The sequence below is a fragment of the Globicephala melas genome, chromosome 12, assembly GCF_963455315.2.
Source record: "Globicephala melas chromosome 12, mGloMel1.2, whole genome shotgun sequence".
In the NCBI taxonomy this organism is placed as follows: Eukaryota; Metazoa; Chordata; class Mammalia; order Artiodactyla; family Delphinidae; genus Globicephala; species Globicephala melas.
Genome location: NC_083325.1, coordinates 8,552,753 through 8,572,430, shown reverse-complemented (window position 1 = coordinate 8,572,430; position 19,678 = coordinate 8,552,753). Strand labels below are relative to the sequence as shown.

At 52.3% G+C, this 19,678-nt stretch overlaps 1 protein-coding gene across 9 annotated transcripts in view; it reads left to right on the top strand.

Moving 5' to 3' along the window:
* The window catches only part of INPP4A (inositol polyphosphate-4-phosphatase type I A), a 130,934-nt gene extending 111,895 nt beyond the window's left edge, over nucleotides 1–19,039 (top strand). For 5 of the 9 annotated variants that reach the window (XM_030838872.2, XM_060309949.1, XM_030838875.2 and 2 more), the window contains 6 exons: nucleotides 304–430; nucleotides 722–862; nucleotides 3,067–3,164; nucleotides 5,427–5,539; nucleotides 7,567–7,721; nucleotides 16,383–19,039. In XM_030838872.2, the coding sequence (XP_030694732.1) occupies nucleotides 304–430; nucleotides 722–862; nucleotides 3,067–3,164; nucleotides 5,427–5,539; nucleotides 7,567–7,721; nucleotides 16,383–16,515 (767 nt within the window). In that variant the 3' untranslated portion in view covers nucleotides 16,516–19,039. Of the gene's footprint in view, nucleotides 1–303; nucleotides 431–721; nucleotides 863–3,066; nucleotides 3,165–5,426; nucleotides 5,540–7,566; nucleotides 7,722–11,474; nucleotides 12,715–16,382 lie in introns of those variants that run through there. The other 4 variants (XM_060309948.1, XM_060309951.1, XM_060309947.1 and 1 more) reach the window with 1 other exon arrangement.
* The last annotated feature ends 639 nt before the right edge of the window (nucleotides 19,040–19,678 follow it).

Here is a 19,678-nt window from a genome sequence, read left to right as displayed (position 1 = left end):
ACCTAAAGAGCCGGCTTTGCCTTCTGAGGTTCCCACGTGTAGGTCCCCCACCCCTCCCTTCGCCAGGAAAGGGCCGGGAACTACAAGGCGTGGTTGCACCAGCTGCGCTTTTTAACGTGGCCACAGGACTTCAGTAGTGGGCTTTACTCACGGAGAAGTGAGGCACTTGGCCAGCCTCCCCCCAACTCTCACCGCCTCGTCACTGCCGCCCTGAACTCATCGCTGTCCTTCGTGGCCACGCTGAGTCCAGGGGAGAGCGCAGGTCCCCTCTGCCTGACAGCCCTTTCCCTCTCTTGCCTCCAGGGGAGGAGCTGGCCATGCTGGAGGACATGAGTCTTGGGATCATGGACTTGAGGAACGTGACCTTCAAAGTCACTCAGGCTACTTCTAATGCATCAACTGACATGCTGCCCGTCATCACAGGAAATCGGTAGAAATGTTTTTCTGATTCTCAGAACTAGCGCAGTTTTCATCTGTGTTCATCACATGTGATGCACGTTTCATTTTTGCTTTATTCCGTTGCATTCAGCTGGAAACGCTCATCCCAGCCCGCTACACTCATTTCACAGCCCTGTACAGGTCGGTGACCAGCAGCTAGGAGGTCTCTGAGCTGGGCCAGGCCGCTGTCCCGTCCTGAGGCCAGCAGGGCCTTCCTCTCCTTGCTCGCCTGTCTCGCATCTCCCTGTCGCAGGCCTGACCCTCCTCTTCTTCTGCATTTCAGGGATGGCTTTAACGTGCGGATCCCCCTGCCGGGCCCCCTGTTTGACGCCCTGCCCCGGGAGATCCAGAGCGGGATGCTGCTGCGGGTGCAGCCCGTGCTCTTCAACGTGGGCATCAACGAGCAGCAGACGCTGGCCGAAAGGTGCGTGCCGGGCCATCTCTGTGGGCCAGGGGCTGCATCCGTCGGTCGCTGAGCTGCTGGAGAGCGTGTACTTAGTCCTCTTCGGGCTCCGAGGGCCACCTGGACTTTGTTATCCCTCCTTCCTTTAAGTTCAGCCACATACCGGGCTCGTCTTTGGTGCTGGAACACAAAGATGAACCAGACGAGGTCCGTGTCCTCGAGAGACTTGGGCTGGTAGCAGAGAGAGGTGGCTGCAAGGATTAAGATGAATGCAGGGAGTAGGGGCCCTAGTAAGGTCTCAGGGGGTCTGGGAGGGCTTCCTGGAAGTGGGTTTTAAAGAGTAAGTAGGAGTTGGTTATATGAGGAGGTGGAGGAGAGACCTGGCGTCCCAGGCCAAGGAGCCTGAACAGAGGCAGGTGGGGAGAAGCCACGTGGGGCCGGAGGCTCAGGTAGCAGGCAGCAGTGAGCAGGGGTGAGGACGGAGAGGCCTGGATGGCAGGCATAGAGCCACACCTTGGTCCTAAAGGCCTGTGCCTCGTAAACTCCTCCAGGGTCCCCTGCCAGGCAGCAGGGAAGAGTCACGTGTGCCCACATGTGCAAGAGTGTGTGCAGGTGTTGGAGAGGAGGAGGGGATTGGGTGTGTGTAGCTTCTAATGACCTTCTCTTGGTACGTGAAGACCTTTCCTGTCACGTCATTACATGCATGTGATCTACGTGTTTTAGAACTGAAAGATATCTGAAAGTTCTTGCTGTTAAGGACATGTGGTCTCCAGGACGACATGCCATATTCCTGTTGAGCCTCTGAGCCCAGTGGTCAGTGTCCATTGATCCCCAGGTGTAGGGTCCTCCCCACACGGTCGGAGACCTTTCAGTGGGACAGGACACCATCAGAGTCACATCTGAAGAAGGTCATCTGCCGGCCATGTGCTGGAAAGATGTGAGGGGCCAGATGTGATGAGGGGGTTGTCGGGAAGAGTCCGGGCCAGAGGCGGTGACCTGGGTCAGGCAGGGGCAGTGCAGATGGGAAGGGACAGACTGGAGAGCCGAGACGTGGTCTTCAGCGGGGCAGGTGTGAGAGGCGACAAGGAGAGGAACAGAGCAGGCCTCTAGGTGGGTGGTGAGTAGCTGGTCCTAACCGGGAGAGGGGTCATGCTGGGGGCAGTTGGAGAGCTGGCCTTAGGCTGAGGGCGCCAGCCCAGGAAGCAGAGATCCGGAAGGTGTGGCCAGAGGTGGGGTGCCCACTTGAGGGAGAGCGGGCAGTGTCGGGGCCCCAGGAGGAGGTAACAGCCCCTGCGTCTGGCAGCTCCTGTTCCTGACTGCAAGAGTGGTTTCTGAAAAAGGTGTTTCTGGAAAGGTTTCTGCAAAGGGTTGAGGCCAGGCCAGATTGGAGTGAGCAGAGGGCCAGGTGGCAGAGGACATGGCAGTGGACGGGAGACACGGGAGGCAGGGTCTGTGCTTTGCTTGCTTGTCTGCTCCTAAACAAGGCCAGCTCACCTGTGTCCCAGGGTGACCCCCAGGGAGCAGGTGCCTGGAGGAGAAAAAGCCATTTTGGGCATCAGGGGTGGTCGGGTTGCGGTGGACCCACAGGAGGGCATCCTGCCCCCCGAGGGAAGACTTTGGGACTGTGAAGAGGCTGCCATGCACGGAGGTCGCTGGGCAGGAAGTGGTGGAGGGGGCGTGCGTCCAGGCCTGGGACTCCAGGGCTGCGTGTTTGATGAGCACCTGCGCCTTCCTCACGGGTGGCTTCCCTCCCGACTCCCCGCGGGCCTAGCTCCCTGTGTGGTGAGGGGAGGGCTGGGGCCCTGCACTCCCTCCAGCAGGAACAGCTGGTCGGGTCTGGTCATCCAGCAGCAGGGCGACTTCCGATTTGAAGATGGGACTGTCCTGATTCCCCAGCCAGAGCCCCACTGCCGGCCCCACTCCCGGGCGCCTCCGGGGTGGGAAGACGGGGACCCGGGGCCGCGCGGCGGGGCTGCCCAAGGGCCTGGGTGTCTCGCAAGCATGCCTGTCACAGGTCACGCAGGATTCCTGCTCATGAAACGTATTCAGATTTGTCACCAACACGGGAGAGATAACCTTAAGCCTGGGGGGAGGAACGTGGCTTAGAATCTTGACGTGCGCCATAAGGATCGAGAGAATCGCCATCGTTACCTTTAACGCGGTCACCGTGGCGCTAGAGACGGCGACATTAGCCAGCTAACGGTGTCCCCCTGTGACCTCTGAAGGTTTGGCGACACGTCTTTACAAGAAGTTATCAACGTGGAGAGCTTGGTGCGGTTAAATTCCTACTTCGAGCAGTTTAAGGAGGTTTTGCCAGAGGATTGTAAGTATCTCTTCACCACGGCAGGTCCCCACCCGCTGTTTTTCGTCCCTCGAGGGGTTTGAGGTTTGCTTAGCGACCTTCTGATGCTGATGCTGACACCCCCCTGCCTCCCGCCCTGTCACCAATGTGGTCGGCTGCTTTCATGCCCGGGGTCACCGTGCAAGACACGAAGGGGCTGAGGACAGACCCTGGGGAGGGCTCGCATGGAGGCTGGGCCAGGTGGGCGCAGAGCCGAGGGGCCCCGCTGGCGTCCGAGGGGCATCTCACAGTCGCCGTGTGGCGAGGCTGCGGTGGCGCAGGTGGGTGACCACGCTGCACGGCCTCGAGTGGCCGGAGGCCGGCAGGGACTGAGGGCTGGCACGTGGGGAGGCAGGAAACATGCCTGGAGCATGGGGGATGGAAGTGTCTTAAAGGCCCGAGCGAAGGGGCTAGAAAAACAGGCCTGCGAGATGCCAGAGGATGGCAGGACTGGAGATCCTGCAGGGCCAGGTCGGGGCCCGCAAGCGAGTGGGGGGACATGGTGTGGGCACGGGAGCTCAGGCGGGAGGCCTCAGTCTCCCCGTGAACTGAGGGCGTGAGCCCAGCACTGGGCTTGGCGGCCGTGAAGGAGGCTTGGGACGGGTGCTGTTGGAGCCGTCGAGGCTCTGGCACTGACCTCACATCGGAATTCACTGGAGAATCTGGGAAAATCCTCTTGCCAGGGGCCCAGCTCAGAGTGTAGAGGGCGGGGCCTCGGCCTTGGGAGCTTAGAAACTCCCCGGGTGATCCCCGTGTGCTGCACCAAGCTCGAAAGTGATGACGTTTAAGAGTCAGTAAAATGCTTCTCTGAGGACTCAGCTGAAGGATCCCAGATACCAGGTCATCCTCGTGTTCTTCCACAGTGATCACAGTGACCAGTGACAGATTTGTCAAGTCCTTGCACGTGCCAGGCCTTCTACACACTTCCCACGAATTATCTAACTGATCCCACAGCAGCCTTGGGAGGCGGGCTTGGTTTCATACCCATTTGACATATAGTGACACTGAGGCATGGAGGGCAGGTCCCCCAAGGAACCTGGGTCAGGCCAGGTGGCCTGTGGCCAACACCCACCTTCCGACTGCTCTGGAGGCGGGGACAGTGCCGGCTGCCCAGGCTTGGACTGAGGGGACGGGAGCGTGTGCTGGGCCAGCCCCCCGGCTAGGGCGCCCTGAGACGGAAGGGCCACGCTGGGGGACCAGGAGCCTTGTGGTCAGGAAGGAGGAGACTTGTGCTCAACGTTTTGGAGGGCGGCAGTTTCCAGTGAGACGTGGCCCCAGGGGTAAAGGCCCGGGAAGGGCGAGGCCGGCGGGATCAAAAGCCGGTAGCACTGCCCACGGCCCGGGACGCCGGGGGTGCCGCAGCCCGCGTGGCCCTCAGCCCGGTAGTTACGCTCGTCCGCGAGGCTGAGGAGATGGGGCCCACCAGCAAGCGCCCCCAACTCTGCTGGGGCGCCAGTGTCGCTAACTGGGCCAGAGGTCAGGTCGTGCGTCTCCTCCGGGAGGCTCTGGTTCACAGCCTCTGGGTTCCCACAGCCCCCGTCACGCGCTGAGCCCTCTGGCCCAGCCCCCGGAGCAGCGTGAAGTGGTTGGCATGGGATCCTGCGTGCACCGGGGAGGTTGTGCGGTGGAAACGGGTGCATGGTTTCATCCCACAGTTGGTGGTGATTTGCGGATTCAGGCCCCCTGGCTGTTTTCCGTAGATGTGACCTCGAGGCTCTTCTGTTCTCCTCTGGTGGTCCTGGTGTTTGAAAATCCCAGGCTTCTGAGGTGAGGTGGTCTGACTGATCTTCCAGCTGGAGGGGTCCTGGAGCGGCCTGGACACTGTCGCGGTGGAGGCGGCTGCCCTCCCCACCTCCCCCAAGGGTGGCGGCCCCCTCAGTGTCGCCACCCCCGGCCCTAAGCATCCTCCAGCCCTGGCGGCAGTTCTGAAGACCTGATGGATCTCCCTCACTCCCTCCCGTTCTCGATGATCCGAGCTCCCCCTCCAGCCCCTCGAAAGAACTGAAAGGAGGCCAGGTGGTTGCCCTTTGCAGGTGGCACTGAAGTGGCAGTGAAAGTAACGGAGTGCTCACCGTGCTGGCCACCAGGCCCAGTCCCTGAACACAGGCCTCCCTTCTTGCTTCAATCACACTGAACCTCCGGCTCCGGCCGGGACTCATCCTTCGGCCGTTTCCAGCGGCGCTGGCTGCTGTGGGCTAAGTCCCCGTGGGCGGCCCCAGCTCCACGACCCCGTCTCTCTTCCAGGCCTACCTCGATCTCGGAGCCAGACGTGCCTGCCGGAGCTGCTGCGGTTCCTGGGTCAGAACGTGCACGCCAGGAAGAACAAGAACGTTGACATTCTCTGGCAAGCTGCTGAGGTGAGGGAAAAAATGTTAATAACAACAACAAATTAAAACCTCAGCCAGGAGTGAAGAGAACAGGTTTCTTCATAAGGACACAATGAGAGTTGCTCGTGAGTTGCTTACCGTAGGGCTGCCTGAATTCTGATAAGCCTGACACAGAGTCTACCCCCTCAGACGTGGAATAACCAGGCTGATGACAGCTGTCCCCTTCCGAAGCCCGCACAGTGATAACCAGCTAGAGCTCACGACCTGCTGCATCTTTTAATAGGTTCAAAGGGAGATCTCTGGGACCTTTGCCGTCTCTTTAAACAATATTTCTAGTACACTGCTGCTCAGATCTCCTCATTTCCCCTGAAGACCTCAGATACTTTCTCACCAATTTGTGGAGTTCCTGCTCTGAGCCCGGGTATCAGAGCAGTTTCACAGCTCGTCATTCACTCACCCCTGATGAGGGGACCTGTCCACACTGGGACTCACACACAGAGTTGGCATATTATTAGTCGGGCCTAATTCACACATGGGGAGACCCGCCAGCACCCTGAAGTGGCTGATAGTCCCCCCACAAAGCCTGGAGCCTGGTGCTGCAGGCTTCCCTCCTGTGCAGGGATGCACTTGTGGCCACCCTGCTGCACCTTCCAGAACCTCATGGAGCTCTGGATCCACCATCTATGAGTGTAACTTTCTTTGACCCTATTTTTAGTTTGGTTTATGCCACGTGTCTGGGTCATGAACTCTCCAGCCTGTGGAATTTAGTGAGCACGTCCCCGTTCACTTCATCAGTTATGATTTTATTAATTCACTCTTCACCTAGCTTAGGGGCTGCTTAGAATCTTTAAAAGAAATTGTTGTCTGTTCTCACGAGATGCCCGTCTTCCTCCTGACGGTCGTGGCTGAACTTGCTTGGGTCCTTTCTGTCTTGTCCTCCTTCAGACACCGTGCTTGGGACCACACTGTCCTCTGTAGAGCGGCATCCCTGGCCGTGGCTGCGTGGTCTCGGCTGGGGCCTCTTGGCCCGAGAAGCAGGCACGGGGCCGTCTGTAGGGCAGCCTGCAGCGCCTCTGGTGTTTTTCTGAGAAGAGCAGGTCACGGAGCCCACTGGCATTAGGTCACATGGTTCTTCGTGAGATACCCACATTGTTCTCACAATGCAGCATCTCCTATGGGTCCACAGGCCCTTATCTGAAGCTCTCGTGGGCAGGTGTTTTAGAATTCACAGGGCTCCACATTTCAGAAAGGTGATACGGTATACAATTGGTACCTAGGCGTGTGATAGGGTGCACATCACCTGTGTGTAACGTGCACGTGGATGATTTCACATCCCCAGGGGATCTGGGGCAGCACCCTGGAATCAAACTCCTGAATACTGTCTTACTGAAAAGTATGAATATGTATACAAAATGGGATAAATAAAAATTGTAGATAGTTTGACATCCACTCAAGAGCTGGTCATGTTGCCAAACAAGGCTGCCACAAACTTCATACCAAAAAAAAAAGTCTTTTGTTCTAGAGCTTTCTCGATTCGGGGACTGTGTGCCTAGGATTGCTCCCAGTAATGCAGAGCAAATGCTCCCAGGTGTCCTTCCATGGGGAGATGAGGTGCCCTGAGGCGGTCTTTTCTCAGCAGGGGGGTTGCCCTCCACGGGAGCTCCTCACTTGGGAGGGGAGGTGCGCTGGGCCCTGTACCAGGGCCCCGGGTCGAGCTGGAGGGGAGCCTGGTGGGCAGGAGGTGGCCACAGGGAAGTGGGTCTGCTGAGCTGTTCCCACCTGTGCAGAGGAGGAAGCGTGTAGAGACCAGTGGGTCTGTGCTGTCACTTCCAGAAAGGCCTAGAGACTTGGCGGGGGCTGGGCATCCTGGGAGCTCTCTGACCTACCCCAGGGGGTGGGCAGCAAAGGGCTGGTCCGGGCAGAGCTGGGAATGTGGCTGAGCAGACGGCGGGGCCCCCGGGAGGCAGCAGCGTCCTGTGGGAGAGGCCCCGGGAGGTGGCCCGGGGCAGCGACCTGTCCCGTCTCCCCCTAAGTAAAGCCTGCCTTCCCGTTGGCAGGTCTGCCGCCGCCTCAATGGGGTGCGGTTCACCAGCTGCAAGAGCGCCAAGGACCGCACGGCCATGTCGGTGACACTGGAGCAGTGCCTGATCCTGCAGCACGAGCACGGCATGGCCCCGCAGGTCTTCACGCAGGCCCTGGAGTGCATGCGCAGGTGAGTCCCCCGGGCCCGGCGGCCGCGCTCTAGTTTGGCTTTGGAAAATCCCTCCACGTCTGCCGAGTCAAACTCCAGGCCCATCACATCCAGTGTCCTCTTGAGTCGGGGGGGAAAAGAGCCGGCGCTGTGTCTGAGTGGGACCGCACTGAAGCGGGCGAGCCGAGGCAGCGGGGAGGGAGGTGGTGAGCTCGGAGGCGGCCGTGTGGCTGCCCTTTGGTGCCCCGTGTGCCCCGGCCACTCATCTGGCTGTGGGTGCGACTCAGAGCCCGGGCATCCCAGCAGGCCCCGGCTGTTCCCATCCCGCGTTGTCTCTTTTCAAACCGAGGGGAGACCGAGCGTCCGCAGGCTGCGCCGGTTGGCTCCGCTTCTCCCAGTGGGGGGCTGGGTTTGCTTTCACGAGCCCAGTGTCCAGTGTTTCCTGGCAGCAGCCCCTCCCCTGTCCCCGTGCCGTGGCCACCTTGCCCTAATGATGTTCTGATTCCGAGGCAGCAGGCGTGTTTGCAGGATGAAACCTGGGACTAAAACTCTGTGCGCTGCCGAGCGATGCCTTGTTTCCGGCACTGCCGGGGAGCACCTCCCCTCACATACCAAAAGAAAGGATAAGAAACCTGCTCCTCCTGTCTTCTTCCATGTGGCCGCCAATGCTGTTCTAGTCTCGTTTCCAAGTCACTTCTACTGAGTGTTCTGTACCATTTGTCCTCTCACCAAATTCTTCAAAGCATTCAATTCTCTTATCCTTTCTGTATGTCTCTGCCGTTTCACCTTCTCACAGTCTTACACGAAAGCGATGCCTGAGCGCCTGCCTCTTGACAGTAGCGTTTTGTAGAACTGGAACCATTTGTTCCTGTTTGGTCTTTCCAAGTTCACCCAAACCTCGTGACCTCAGGGCTGCCTGTTGATGCACTTTTAGAAAGTTCACACTCTCCCTGCCTCGGCCTCAGGGAGGCGGTGGGGTCTCAGCGTCCCTGGTGCGGTCAGCTGCGAGGTGGAGGGGAGGACCGCGCTGGTGAGACGCAGGCCGCCGGCCGCAGAGAGACGAGAAAAATGGAGGGACACAGCTCTAGCTGTGGGGCAGATACTAGGATGAGGTCCGTGCCGTAGGCGCGCGTCAGGCGTACAGTTGGTACCCCTCTATCCAGTCTTGGCTTCGTGAACACATTCGATGTGTTTGTTCTGACTGCGTCTGAGCACAAAGGTCTGGTGAGACCAGGGAGCAGGTGGCTCCTTAGACACACGGGCGGCCCCATCTGCTGGCCTGCAGCCCGTCAAGGGGCTATGGGCAGTTACCCACACGTGCACAGGTGAACTGGGAGGCTTACAACACACGAGGCACGCTCACAACTTTGATCACGTGGGTTTCCTTGTAGGAAAATCAGAAAATCCACATAAGCCCCTACCCCAGTGACTCCCACACCAGCCCATAGCCCACAAGACAATTCTCCGTATTCCTGCTACTACAAGGAACACTGCTAACATCCTGATGCATGTTCAGATACATACGTATGAGTGTGAGTGTGCTTAACCCACACATTGGTCAACTTACCCAGTCCCTGAATAGTACACAAAACATATGCACAAACAGATGCAGTTAGATGTGTAATTCTGCCCACTGTTTTAGTCTACTGTTCTCACTTAACTGTCTTGTGAGCTTTTTTTCAGGTTAATGAATGTGGGCCTTATCATGTTTAGCACACCATAATTTATCCAATTTGCTGTCCTTGAATCCTTAAGCTGTGTACAGTGTGCCAGCACTTTAAATAAGGGTGCAGTGAATACCCTTGTGTTTTCTCCTACCCACATCTGCCCTGTTGATTCCTTAGGTTAAAGAGTGTACACCCTTGTAAGGCCTTGAATACAAATTGACAGGTTGTTCCCATACCAGTCGCACCCAGTGTCCCGGGGGCCTGCCCACCCACCCTCTGGGTAATCATCCTGCCACTGCTCTGAGCGCTTCTGAGCCTGGGAAGTCGGCCTTGCTTTCCTACATTACGGCAGGGACCCCGGAATCCTGAGTAGGGAAGGACCCTCCTCCCACGGGACAGGCATCATTCCCTTGGCCTCCCTCTGCTTCTCTGAAACCCCCATCTGCCTCCAATCATGGATGTCTTTTTAAAGTTTATTTAGGTTTTTCTGAATTTTCTAAAACCTCTGCCGTGAACATATGTTACCTTAATAATCGTTGAAGAAGTTATTCAAAACCAAAGCAAAGCTCGATGCCACCTCGCCTCTGCCGCCCTCGGGATCCTCAGAGCACCAGCCCCGGGTGCCGTGCTCACCACCCTTGTCCACCCGACCTCATGCATTTGTTTCCATGTGACACTGTTACCCGCCCCCCCGCCCCCACTTCTCTGCTTTTTGGATTATCCCGTGTGGGGAAGACGTGTCAGCTCATAGGCTGCAGGCCCCAGGTGGCTGGTCGGTAGCTGGTGTTTCTGGCTGCGGCGTGGCCAGGAGCCACGGGGCAGCCCGGAGCCCTAAGGAGGCAGCAGGCGGTTTGGCCATGCCCTGCGGTGGTTCTCTTGCTTTCTGGCTTGCGTCTTGCCCCACGGAGGAGCAGAGCACGCAGGCAGCGGGGTGGGGCGGCTGGGGGCAGGTGGGCTGGGGGAGGGGCAGGGCTGACACTCAGCTGTCTTGTGTCCTGGAGGCCCCGGGTGAGCACTGGCCAGTGCGGTGCTAGCAAGTGCTTGACAGCCAGCTCTCTCCAAAAACAAAAACAAAACCTGATCTGTCTGGTTTGCCAATTTCTGTGGCATAAACACTCCCGCCAGCGCCTGTTTCAGGCTGCCGAGCAACACCACGGACCAGGGAGCTGGGAAGAGATGCGCACGCTTGGCTTTTGCCGTCGGAGCCCATTCCAGCTCCCTGCTGGTGGTGCCCCTCCGTCCCCAGTGCAGGGACCGAAACACAACAGTGGGCCTTCCTAAGTAGCCCCAGTGGCCCCTGAGACTGCCCTGGCCGGGGTCGTGACCCCGTGATCAGTGCTCGTGGCAGGAGAAGCGTCCCCCCGTGAGAATGGCACATCCAGGGTCCTCCGGGAGCCTCACCTCAGCACATTTCTTCGGTAGCACCAAAGGGGGACAGACCCCCAGTTTCCAGTGAGCTGGGTTGGACTCCATTCTTGGTAGACCCCATCTCACAGAATGGTGACTCGGAATGGTAGCTCACACCCTGCCGCTGTGCAGCCTAAAAGCCAAGGCGAGTCTGGTGAGGGCTCTGCCTGCAGTTGATACTGAAGGGAAACGGTTATCGTGTGAGTGTCTAATCAGGAGGCAGCTTTGGCGAAATAAGTTGCACCACCTGCCGCTCAGGCACCTGTGAGAAGGTCAAACGCCCCGATGGTTCTTCATGTTCAGCTTGCTCTTTGGAGTCCACGTCTGGCCGCATGTGTGAGCATGGCAGGGCAGCATGGCGTGTGCTTGGCAGCCGAGGGTGTGAACATGGAAAACCATTTAGTCGGCCTACACGTGTTTGTTTTCAGTAGATTACAGTATTTTCTTATTTTCCCTTCTCTTTCTCTCCTGTTTTTCTTGTAACTGCTCATTTTGTTTTGGTATCCCTTTTACACCCTTTTCTGCATATCATCTTTTTCTTTGTGTTGTGGCTTCATTCCATGTTTTTTTAAATCTTATCTTTTGGTTCTCCTCTTTTTTCCCCACACTTTTGAGAAAATCCATTGCATGTATCTCTCCTTTTCCTTTATTTTCTTTCCCTTTTTCTTTTCCTTTCTCCCAACCTTCTTCCTTTTCACAGCATTGGAACACGGGAGGTAGTCACCCAGAAGAACTTGAGCGGCCTGGTGCCCATCCGAGACTTAAGACTAGACCCCAGCCTCCTCTGTTCCGTCCCTTTACTAGCTCTGAGCCCCAATTTACTGATTGCGTGGCTCTTCCTGAGCGTAGCATACCTGGTGGCCAAATTGCGTTGCAAATGAATATCGTTATGAGAAATTAACAAATCACCAAAAAAAAGTGCCAGACATGTCCAGCCACCGTGTACCCGACTGGACAGAAGGAGCGTGTCAGAGCATGGTCCGCCGAGATGTATTTCATGCCTTACAGTTTGACATTTTGTTGTTCTGAATTGTAAACACCTGCCAAATTATTTCACCAAGAGGATGTGTTCGTTTAAATTCTGTAGAGTTTTCAGTGCTTGTAACATGTTCTTACAGAGCTCTGTTACTGCTTTGTTTAGCTGGCCTGGAATTACTTGTACCAAATCTCTTACCTTCTGATGTAAAACTATTTATTACCTGTATTATCTCTTGTGCCCTGTTTCCTAGAGAGAGGAATTCTGTCAGGAAAGAATTTGTATATTTGATACTATTCTTTAAATGTACTGCTAACCTTTCCTTTCCTTTTGAAGAGAAATGAAAAGTGTAGATGCTTTCTAACTGGCTCATCTAGATAAACCTATTTAATAGGACATGTACTTTCTGCTTTCATTTCAAAGCGTAGTCCCTGAAATTATAGTAGCAAACAGTTTGCAGAATTATAACATTTCCTTGCTTATTTCCAAGTTGGGATGACACAAAGCTGTGAGGACGGTAGCTCATCGTATCAAGTCAGGCACATAAAAATAACATATTGCATGTGACTTTAGAATTACTCTTCTAAATCTCTGTCATTAAACTGATCCAGGAACAAATGCACAGAGTAGCAAAAGGCCGTTGAAGTTATAGATACATTTATTTTTCTTGAACTAGCATTTTTCATCAAAAAAAAAAAAACCTGCTGCTTTAATTCCAGATTCAAGTCCAGATACCTTTTCTCTCTTACAAATCAAATATGGTTAATTATGAAAAAAAATCAAAATTTACCAAAAAATAAGGTCCACTTTTGGGCAGTTGTGCCAGATGGAGGTGTGAGAGAGAAAAGGTCGCTTTGGTTTCTGTTCTTATCGCTCTTAATTTTAACACGGCAACGTCTGTAAAAGGGGAGGATTTGTAACCTTAACATTCCTGTGTGGAAAACGGTGGCTAGACACCTCTGAAGGCAGCAGAGTAGATGACAGGGAACCCCACAGACCCTGCATAAGAAACGGGCGGTGGCTTCTCTGTTTTCCAGCTCCGATTATGTTGTGCTTCTGTTTTGGCCTCCAGCTGGCTTTCCCATATATTGCATTTTATGGAAGTGGATTTCTTTTCACCACTCTAGAAACACTGGAGTGAATTTAGAGAAGCTGGCTTTTCCAGAAACTTTACCCCCAGCCATGCACGCAAACCCAGTCCACCACAAAATCTGGCCTCTCCATTCCCTCCCCCAGACTTCCAGAACTGACTCTGGGGTTTCTCTGGTTTGGCCTCAGATCTGAGTTTGGGTTCCGGGAACTGTAGAGGCAGTTACGACTGCAGAAGCAGTGGGGGACAGAGGGCAGGTGCAGACTTTAAATTCTAAGATGAAGGGGCATCCTCCTCCCCGCTGTGTCCTAGACCTGAGCACTGGGGGAGCCTAGGGCAGCTGAGTCCACTCTCCTCACAAGTGCAGTGTGGTCGCTCTGTCTTTTCTAGAATGAGGTGGCTGCTCTGTGGCGCAGCTCCAGACATCTGTCAGGAGGGAGTCTCTCTTCAGATGCCAAGTGACTGGTGGTGTTGAGTTGTAGCAACATGACACTAGTCACAGGTGAGGTCCTGCCAGCCTGTGACTCTTGTGGAGAGGTGTGTCCACCACTTGTCCTCCTCCACATCAAGGTGTACAAGTCGACTTTCTGAGACCATCTCGTTCCTTTATTGGAAAGAGGGCAGGCAGGGCCTACGGTTCACGTTCCATAGCTCCTAGCCTGTTCTGGGTAAAGCACTCCTGCCGCCCCCGGGGTGACACATGCTGTGCCCGCCTCCGGGCTGGCAGAGACCATGCGCAGATGAGGGAGGCCCTTCTGACCCCACAGAGTGTCCCCTCCTCTTCCCGGGTGCCACCGCCCGCCCAGCAAATGGGGACCGCGGCCAGCTAGACAAGCGCCCCCCCCCCGGCACCCCCCGCGGGGCCTCACGGACATCATGGCCTGTCCCCAGCTGTCTGCCCCCGGCTGTCATGGTGCCCACCAGGCCTTCCTGTAGGCTTGGCTGCTAAGATAAGAGAGAAATGGATGGAAGGAGAGGGGCTAAGATTCTTGGGTTTTCTCTTCAGGGGTGGGTCAGGAGGTAGTACGTTCTAACTGCAGTCACGAGGTGAGATGGAGACAGCGCACCACGAGATCAGACGAGGCTGGGGGTGGTGGTGGTGCTTTAGAATATCTGAGCAAGGAAGCTCAGCGTGCCTTTGAGCTGAGTTTTCATGTCGCCAAGGCCTTACGAAGTCAGGCTAAATATATATTTGAAATCTTTCCTGCTTTAGTAAGTAACAGGCAGGATAAAACAAAGATGGGAAGATGATTCAAGAAAGGGGAGTCACTGATACTTGGTGAAGGTTTTCAGTTGCTTTTGAGCTAATGCTAGCGCTGAGGCAGTGTCAGCGCAGGTGACTAGATGTTCAGGGTCACCAAGACACTCGTGTCCAGATGAGTTCTGAAGGGGAAGATCCCCTCCAGAAAGGAAAAACAGAGCTGTCACTAAAATTAGTTGCCACTTGGGGTTTCAATTTTAATTTTTTGTTTTAAAAAATAGATGTCCTTGAAATAATTTATCGATATAATAAAAAAAATCATGTAGCTTTGAAATAATTAAATCTCTCTTTCTAAAAATCTATCCAAGGCCACCTTGGTGTGTACTATAGACTCCTAAAAATAATGCAGCTGTTGTGAGGGATCAAAGTATTCTGCCTTAGGACGCAGGCTGGCCCCTGCGGCAGGAAACACCAGTTACCACAGCTCGGGCTTGCCTCTCTCCACAACTCAGGCCCCAGCCCCAGGCTGGAGCTTGTCTAAACACTGGGTGATAGAGTCAGCGTGTGATCAGCCTCATTAGTCAGATTTTGTAAACTCAGTCCAAATTCAAACATTTGAGGGAAAATAAGCACAATTTAAAAATAAAGTGTAATCTTGACTGTAATTTCATGTGTAGTATATATTCAGCCAGCTAAACCAGTAATCAGCCTCTTTAACATGTAAATAAAAAGGTAACGTCACAGTTCACAAATTCTTCTTCTTCGTTCCTCAAAGCAGTTTGACATTTACTACTGATAGGTAGTTTTTGAAAAGTGTGTACCTTTCTTTGTAAATGGAGAAGCCATATCTGAAATAGTCCAGTAATGTAAGAGCTTCCAAAGATTAAAGAAGCACCTATATAGCTTCTGCTTTAAACGGAGTATTTTTATCTGATTATTGGATGTTAGACCCACACAGTCTTTACTTACTCTAGGGCTCCCTGCTCGTATGGCCTAGGCGCTCAGTGAGGATGACACACACGTAGCTGAGGGCTTTGAGGCTCTCGTGACAAGAAAGCATATCTGAGTTACTAAATTACTTAATATAACAAGCAGGTGGATACTTTTCTAAAATACCCGAGTTTATCTTCTGAATAAAATCACTGTCTTACCAAAAATATTTTTCATGTTCTTGATAATGAGATTGTCATTTTCACTTTAAAAGGCTTGAGCAATTGCCACTGATATTTTTTTAAAATGCATGACATAATGGACTTCAGACAACTTGAAATATTTTTTTTAAATCACTGTTTCTTGGTAACTGCAAATTTTACATCTCATAAAGGGGATTTTGTACTAAATTTAATAATTAGTTGATTTAACTGCTAGTCTTAGAATAATATAAAACTATGAACTTACACTGTGCTACATAGGAAGTCATTCCTATTTAGAATCGCTTTTGCCTGTGAATCTCATGTCTATCGGAACGTTTCCCAGAGAGCTCCCCTGAGGCTCCCATTCGGGAATGTGAGGCCTGCCTGACAGCTCATCCTCCTGTTGAGCATTTGCTTTGCCCACTGGGTTGCCAATGACAACCCTTGATCAATGCAGCAGCGGAAGAGGCTGGTGGCAGGTTCTCTAGGGAGGGGCCCCTGTGGGCTCTCACTGGCTCAGTGGCACTCCTGAGAGAGGTGACCACGAGGTCAGCTCACCTGGAGAAGGTGACCTCGGTGGGGTCACTTCTTCACGACGCCCCAGCGCTGAGAGCCATGTAGCCATCGCACAGCCCGCGGCACTGCTGTGTGCCCGGGACAGCTGTCTCCCAGGTTGAGACAGCATGTGACAGCCACCTTCTTAGCCAGATGGTTTTGCTACATGTTGAATTCTGCAAGGAAAATCAGCATGTTGAATTGGAGACGGTTAACAGCTGTTGCTAATATAGAAAAATGCAGCTTTTTAAAGACTTTTGGTAAGAGTAGCACTTTTTCCATTTAAATTGCTATGTGACAGAACCTCTGAACCACTAGTTAGGATAGACCCCTCAGATAACCAGACACGAAATACATGAAACCATTACCTTAAAAAAAAAAAAGGTTGTCCTCCACTTCGATACAGTGCTGCTTTTGGAAATGCAAACCTCGCAGTCCCATACAGCCTGTGTCCATCTCTGTGCTTCTTAATTGCCTTGTTCAGAAACCCGCCATCTTACGTGTGTATTGTCGTAAATGAGTCTGGCATCCATTTAAATTAATCAACCTTTCTTTTAATGCTATGAAAATAATCAGTTCATTTCATCTGAGTTTAAGTCTTTTCTTTTTTCCTTTTTTACTGCTGTCATTTCTTGTGCTTGTTTTTTCCCCAGTGAGGGTTGTCGAAGAGAAAATACAATGAAGAATGTTGGAAGTCGCAAATATGCGTTTAATTCCCTGCAGCTGAAGGCTTTCCCCAAGCATTACAGGCCTCCTGAAGGGACTTACGGAAAAGTTGAAACATGAACACACGGTTTCCTCTAATTAGCTGTTATGTAATAAATGTGGGTACCCTCTAGTGTCATATATGAATTCTTCAAGAAGACCTGAAGGATTGGTTTTTACTTTTATGTTTTTAAAACTATTTCACTAAAGAGTCTATAGAGCATGTTTTTTGCGTTGGAATCCATAGCAGGTAATGTTGGGCTCACTAGTGTGGAGAGTTAACAACTGCCCATTTAAACAGCCTTCAGCCATAACCACACAGATATCAACAGTTACCTGTATGAATCAAGCCAGGTGCGTCTGAAATGCTAAGACTTTCTAAAACGCCCACTTAGGCAGCTGCTCACCTAACTTATTTTTCTACTGAGTAACTCAAAATTGAGCATTGATTTACAATCTACTTTTTAAAAATCTCCATGTAAAACAGTAAATAATAGTTTAAATGATTGGATCCCGGGCAGACCACTAAATGTTAAATGTTAAGGGAAGTTTTGGGGAAAGACGCTCGCTCTGTCTCATGCGGCCAGGGCGAGTGCTTCTGGTGCATCAGCCTGCCTGTAACAGCACGGGTGGAACCAGGAGTTGAAGTAAAGGCTGATAAATCAGCCTGAGATAAGACTTATTAGAAGACAATACCTGCAAAGCCGCCTGCACAGTAGGGGCCACCCCTGTCCCTTAAAGAACAGGGTGTCTGCTCGAGGGCATGAGGCCAGCCGGCTCCTGTTGCCTTATGCCCCGTGTGTAGTCCACGGCCCCAGGGCACGTCTCCCCTTCTTCCCCAGGTCAGGACCTCGCACGTGGTATTGTCTGATGCCTCTCAGTCAACAATGGGGGATTTTGCATAGAGACAGTGGAAGCCTAAATATTTTCAAAATTGGTGTCCTCTGGTGGGTTTCCCAATTTTTTGTCTTCTAGAAGACAATACAATCATGTTTGAATGTCTGATGAAAGTGTCTTTTAGGTCTGCAATAATTGTTACTACTCATTCTGTTATGTAAGATGGCTGTTGAGAAAGTTGAGATATCTCCTAAAATGAGATTTTGAAAGGGATTAATGGACCATAAAACTTAGGAATTTCATAGAAAATTATGTCTGGTCATCTATTATAAGATGATGATGAGTCATCTGCACATAGCAGAGTTTTTTCTTAGTTTATATGTTTTTATCAATTGTTTTTATCATTATGTTTACATGTTATTTAAGAGGCTGTAAAAGAAATGTATGTGGCACATATTCATGATACTGATCCTAATGACTTGTGAACCCTTAGGAACTTCCTTTCCCTAAAATTCTAAATGCTATTCTTTGGGCTCCTCTAGAAATGCCACTTGGAAACACGTAACAGGCCTGGGCCTGGGGAGCTGAAGCACAGGCAAGACCACCCCTTGGCAGGGACAGAGGGTGGGCATCAGGTAAGGGTGGAACCAGGTGACCTTTCAGATCCTTTCCTCCTCAGAAGTCAGTGCACACCTGGAGCCTGCTGTCTCCTGACGCCCACTGGTGAGTGTGAACTGGTGTGGAGGGTGAGTCAGTGAGGGACCCTTGGTGCGCACCAACCCCTGCACAGCTGGGTTCACTGTGGAGGGCGGAGGTGGAGAAACGTGTCCCGCAAGCCCACTGCACAGGTGGCAGCAGGTGGTGTCAGATTCTCCTGCTGTGTCGATCCATGTGCAGAGACAGCTTCCAGTATGGCTGATTTAGTCTTTCACCTCCACCATTTCATTTAATTTGTCATTTTCTAGTATCTATATATTTCCATCTTTACTCATTTTAACATCATTTTTTAAAACTCCCTTGTATTTTTAATGTTACTCATACAACTTTCAGATTTTTTTTTTTTTGGTCTGAAGAGCATTACCTGCATTTACCAAAAGGGAATATAGCAAATGTTGTCATCTGTTAGCAGTTTTGCATGTGGCACCTTTATGTGAGTATTTTCCTAATTTTGGCTTCATGTTGGATCACCATAAAAGTCGAAGACTTGGCTAATCACGTAGAAAATATTCAGGTTTCAGTATTCCACCTGAGCGTTACTCCCCCGCTCCTGTGCGGTAGTCAGTCTCACGGCGGCGCTGCACGATTACAAAGCTCGTTGAGTGGGGGCCACATTGCCCATCGTGGTGGCTGCAGGTACCCAGGTCACACGGGAGCTTTGAGTTTTCAGTTGGAGAAGGAAGGCAGTTGTACAGGTTCCCGTAAAATAGAGGTTCCATCAAGTGCTCCTTATATAAGGCACCCATTTAAAAAGAAACGTTGAGACACTGAAAGCTCAGATGTGACGTGGATTCTGTGAAAGCGTCTGCAGCACAGTTGCCTTTGGTTTCCTTTAAAAACGTACAAATACTGTATAATAAGTTTTGTCCCTACACAATTGTATTTGCCAGGCTTAGTGCATTAAGGTACTTTTATTTATTTGTTTTGGACAGTATTAATATATATAAACATATAGTTACCGTTTTATATATTCTTAGCCCATTCAAAGCCATGTATGCTGTAAATGTGCTAGTCTTTAGAATGACAATAAACAACGAACGAGATCATTAAACCTGGTCTGCCTGATTCATTCGGATACATTAGGAGGACTGGTTCTGTGGCCGGCATCTGGCTGGACCATCTGGCTGGACTGCTGGGCATTGCATTGAGTGCTCAGTGTTTGTAAACATGAGACATTTCTGTTTTATAATCCTGTTTTCACTTAGTTGGAAGTAGAGGGCAGTGAGGTGTGGGATTCAGCTTCAGACAGATTCGGATCCCTATCCTGTTCTGCCTTTCACTGGCTGGTGACTTTGAGCAGCTTGCTTGCCCTCTCTGAGCCTCCCTCCATGTGCTGAGTATGAAGTTGCTGCTTTTGCCCTTGGGCCCAGTGCACATCAGATTTTGCGTACACGCTGTAAGAGTGAAGTTCCTCCTGTCTCCCCCAGCCCTGTGGAGATGCTGCAGTTAAGCCTTCAAAGCCAAATGCTCTGGGAGCTCCTCTTCTCAAATACAGACCCCCAGGCTGGGGAGCCTGACATGGGGCTCAGAACTCTCACTCCTGTGGGGGAACCTCTGCCATATAATTACTCTCCAGTTTGGGGGTCACCCACCCCCTCCCAGGGGTATGGGATTTGACTGTACTGCGAGTGTGCCCTTCTTACTGTCTCGTTGTGGTTCCTTCTTTACGTCTTTGGTTACAGAATATCTT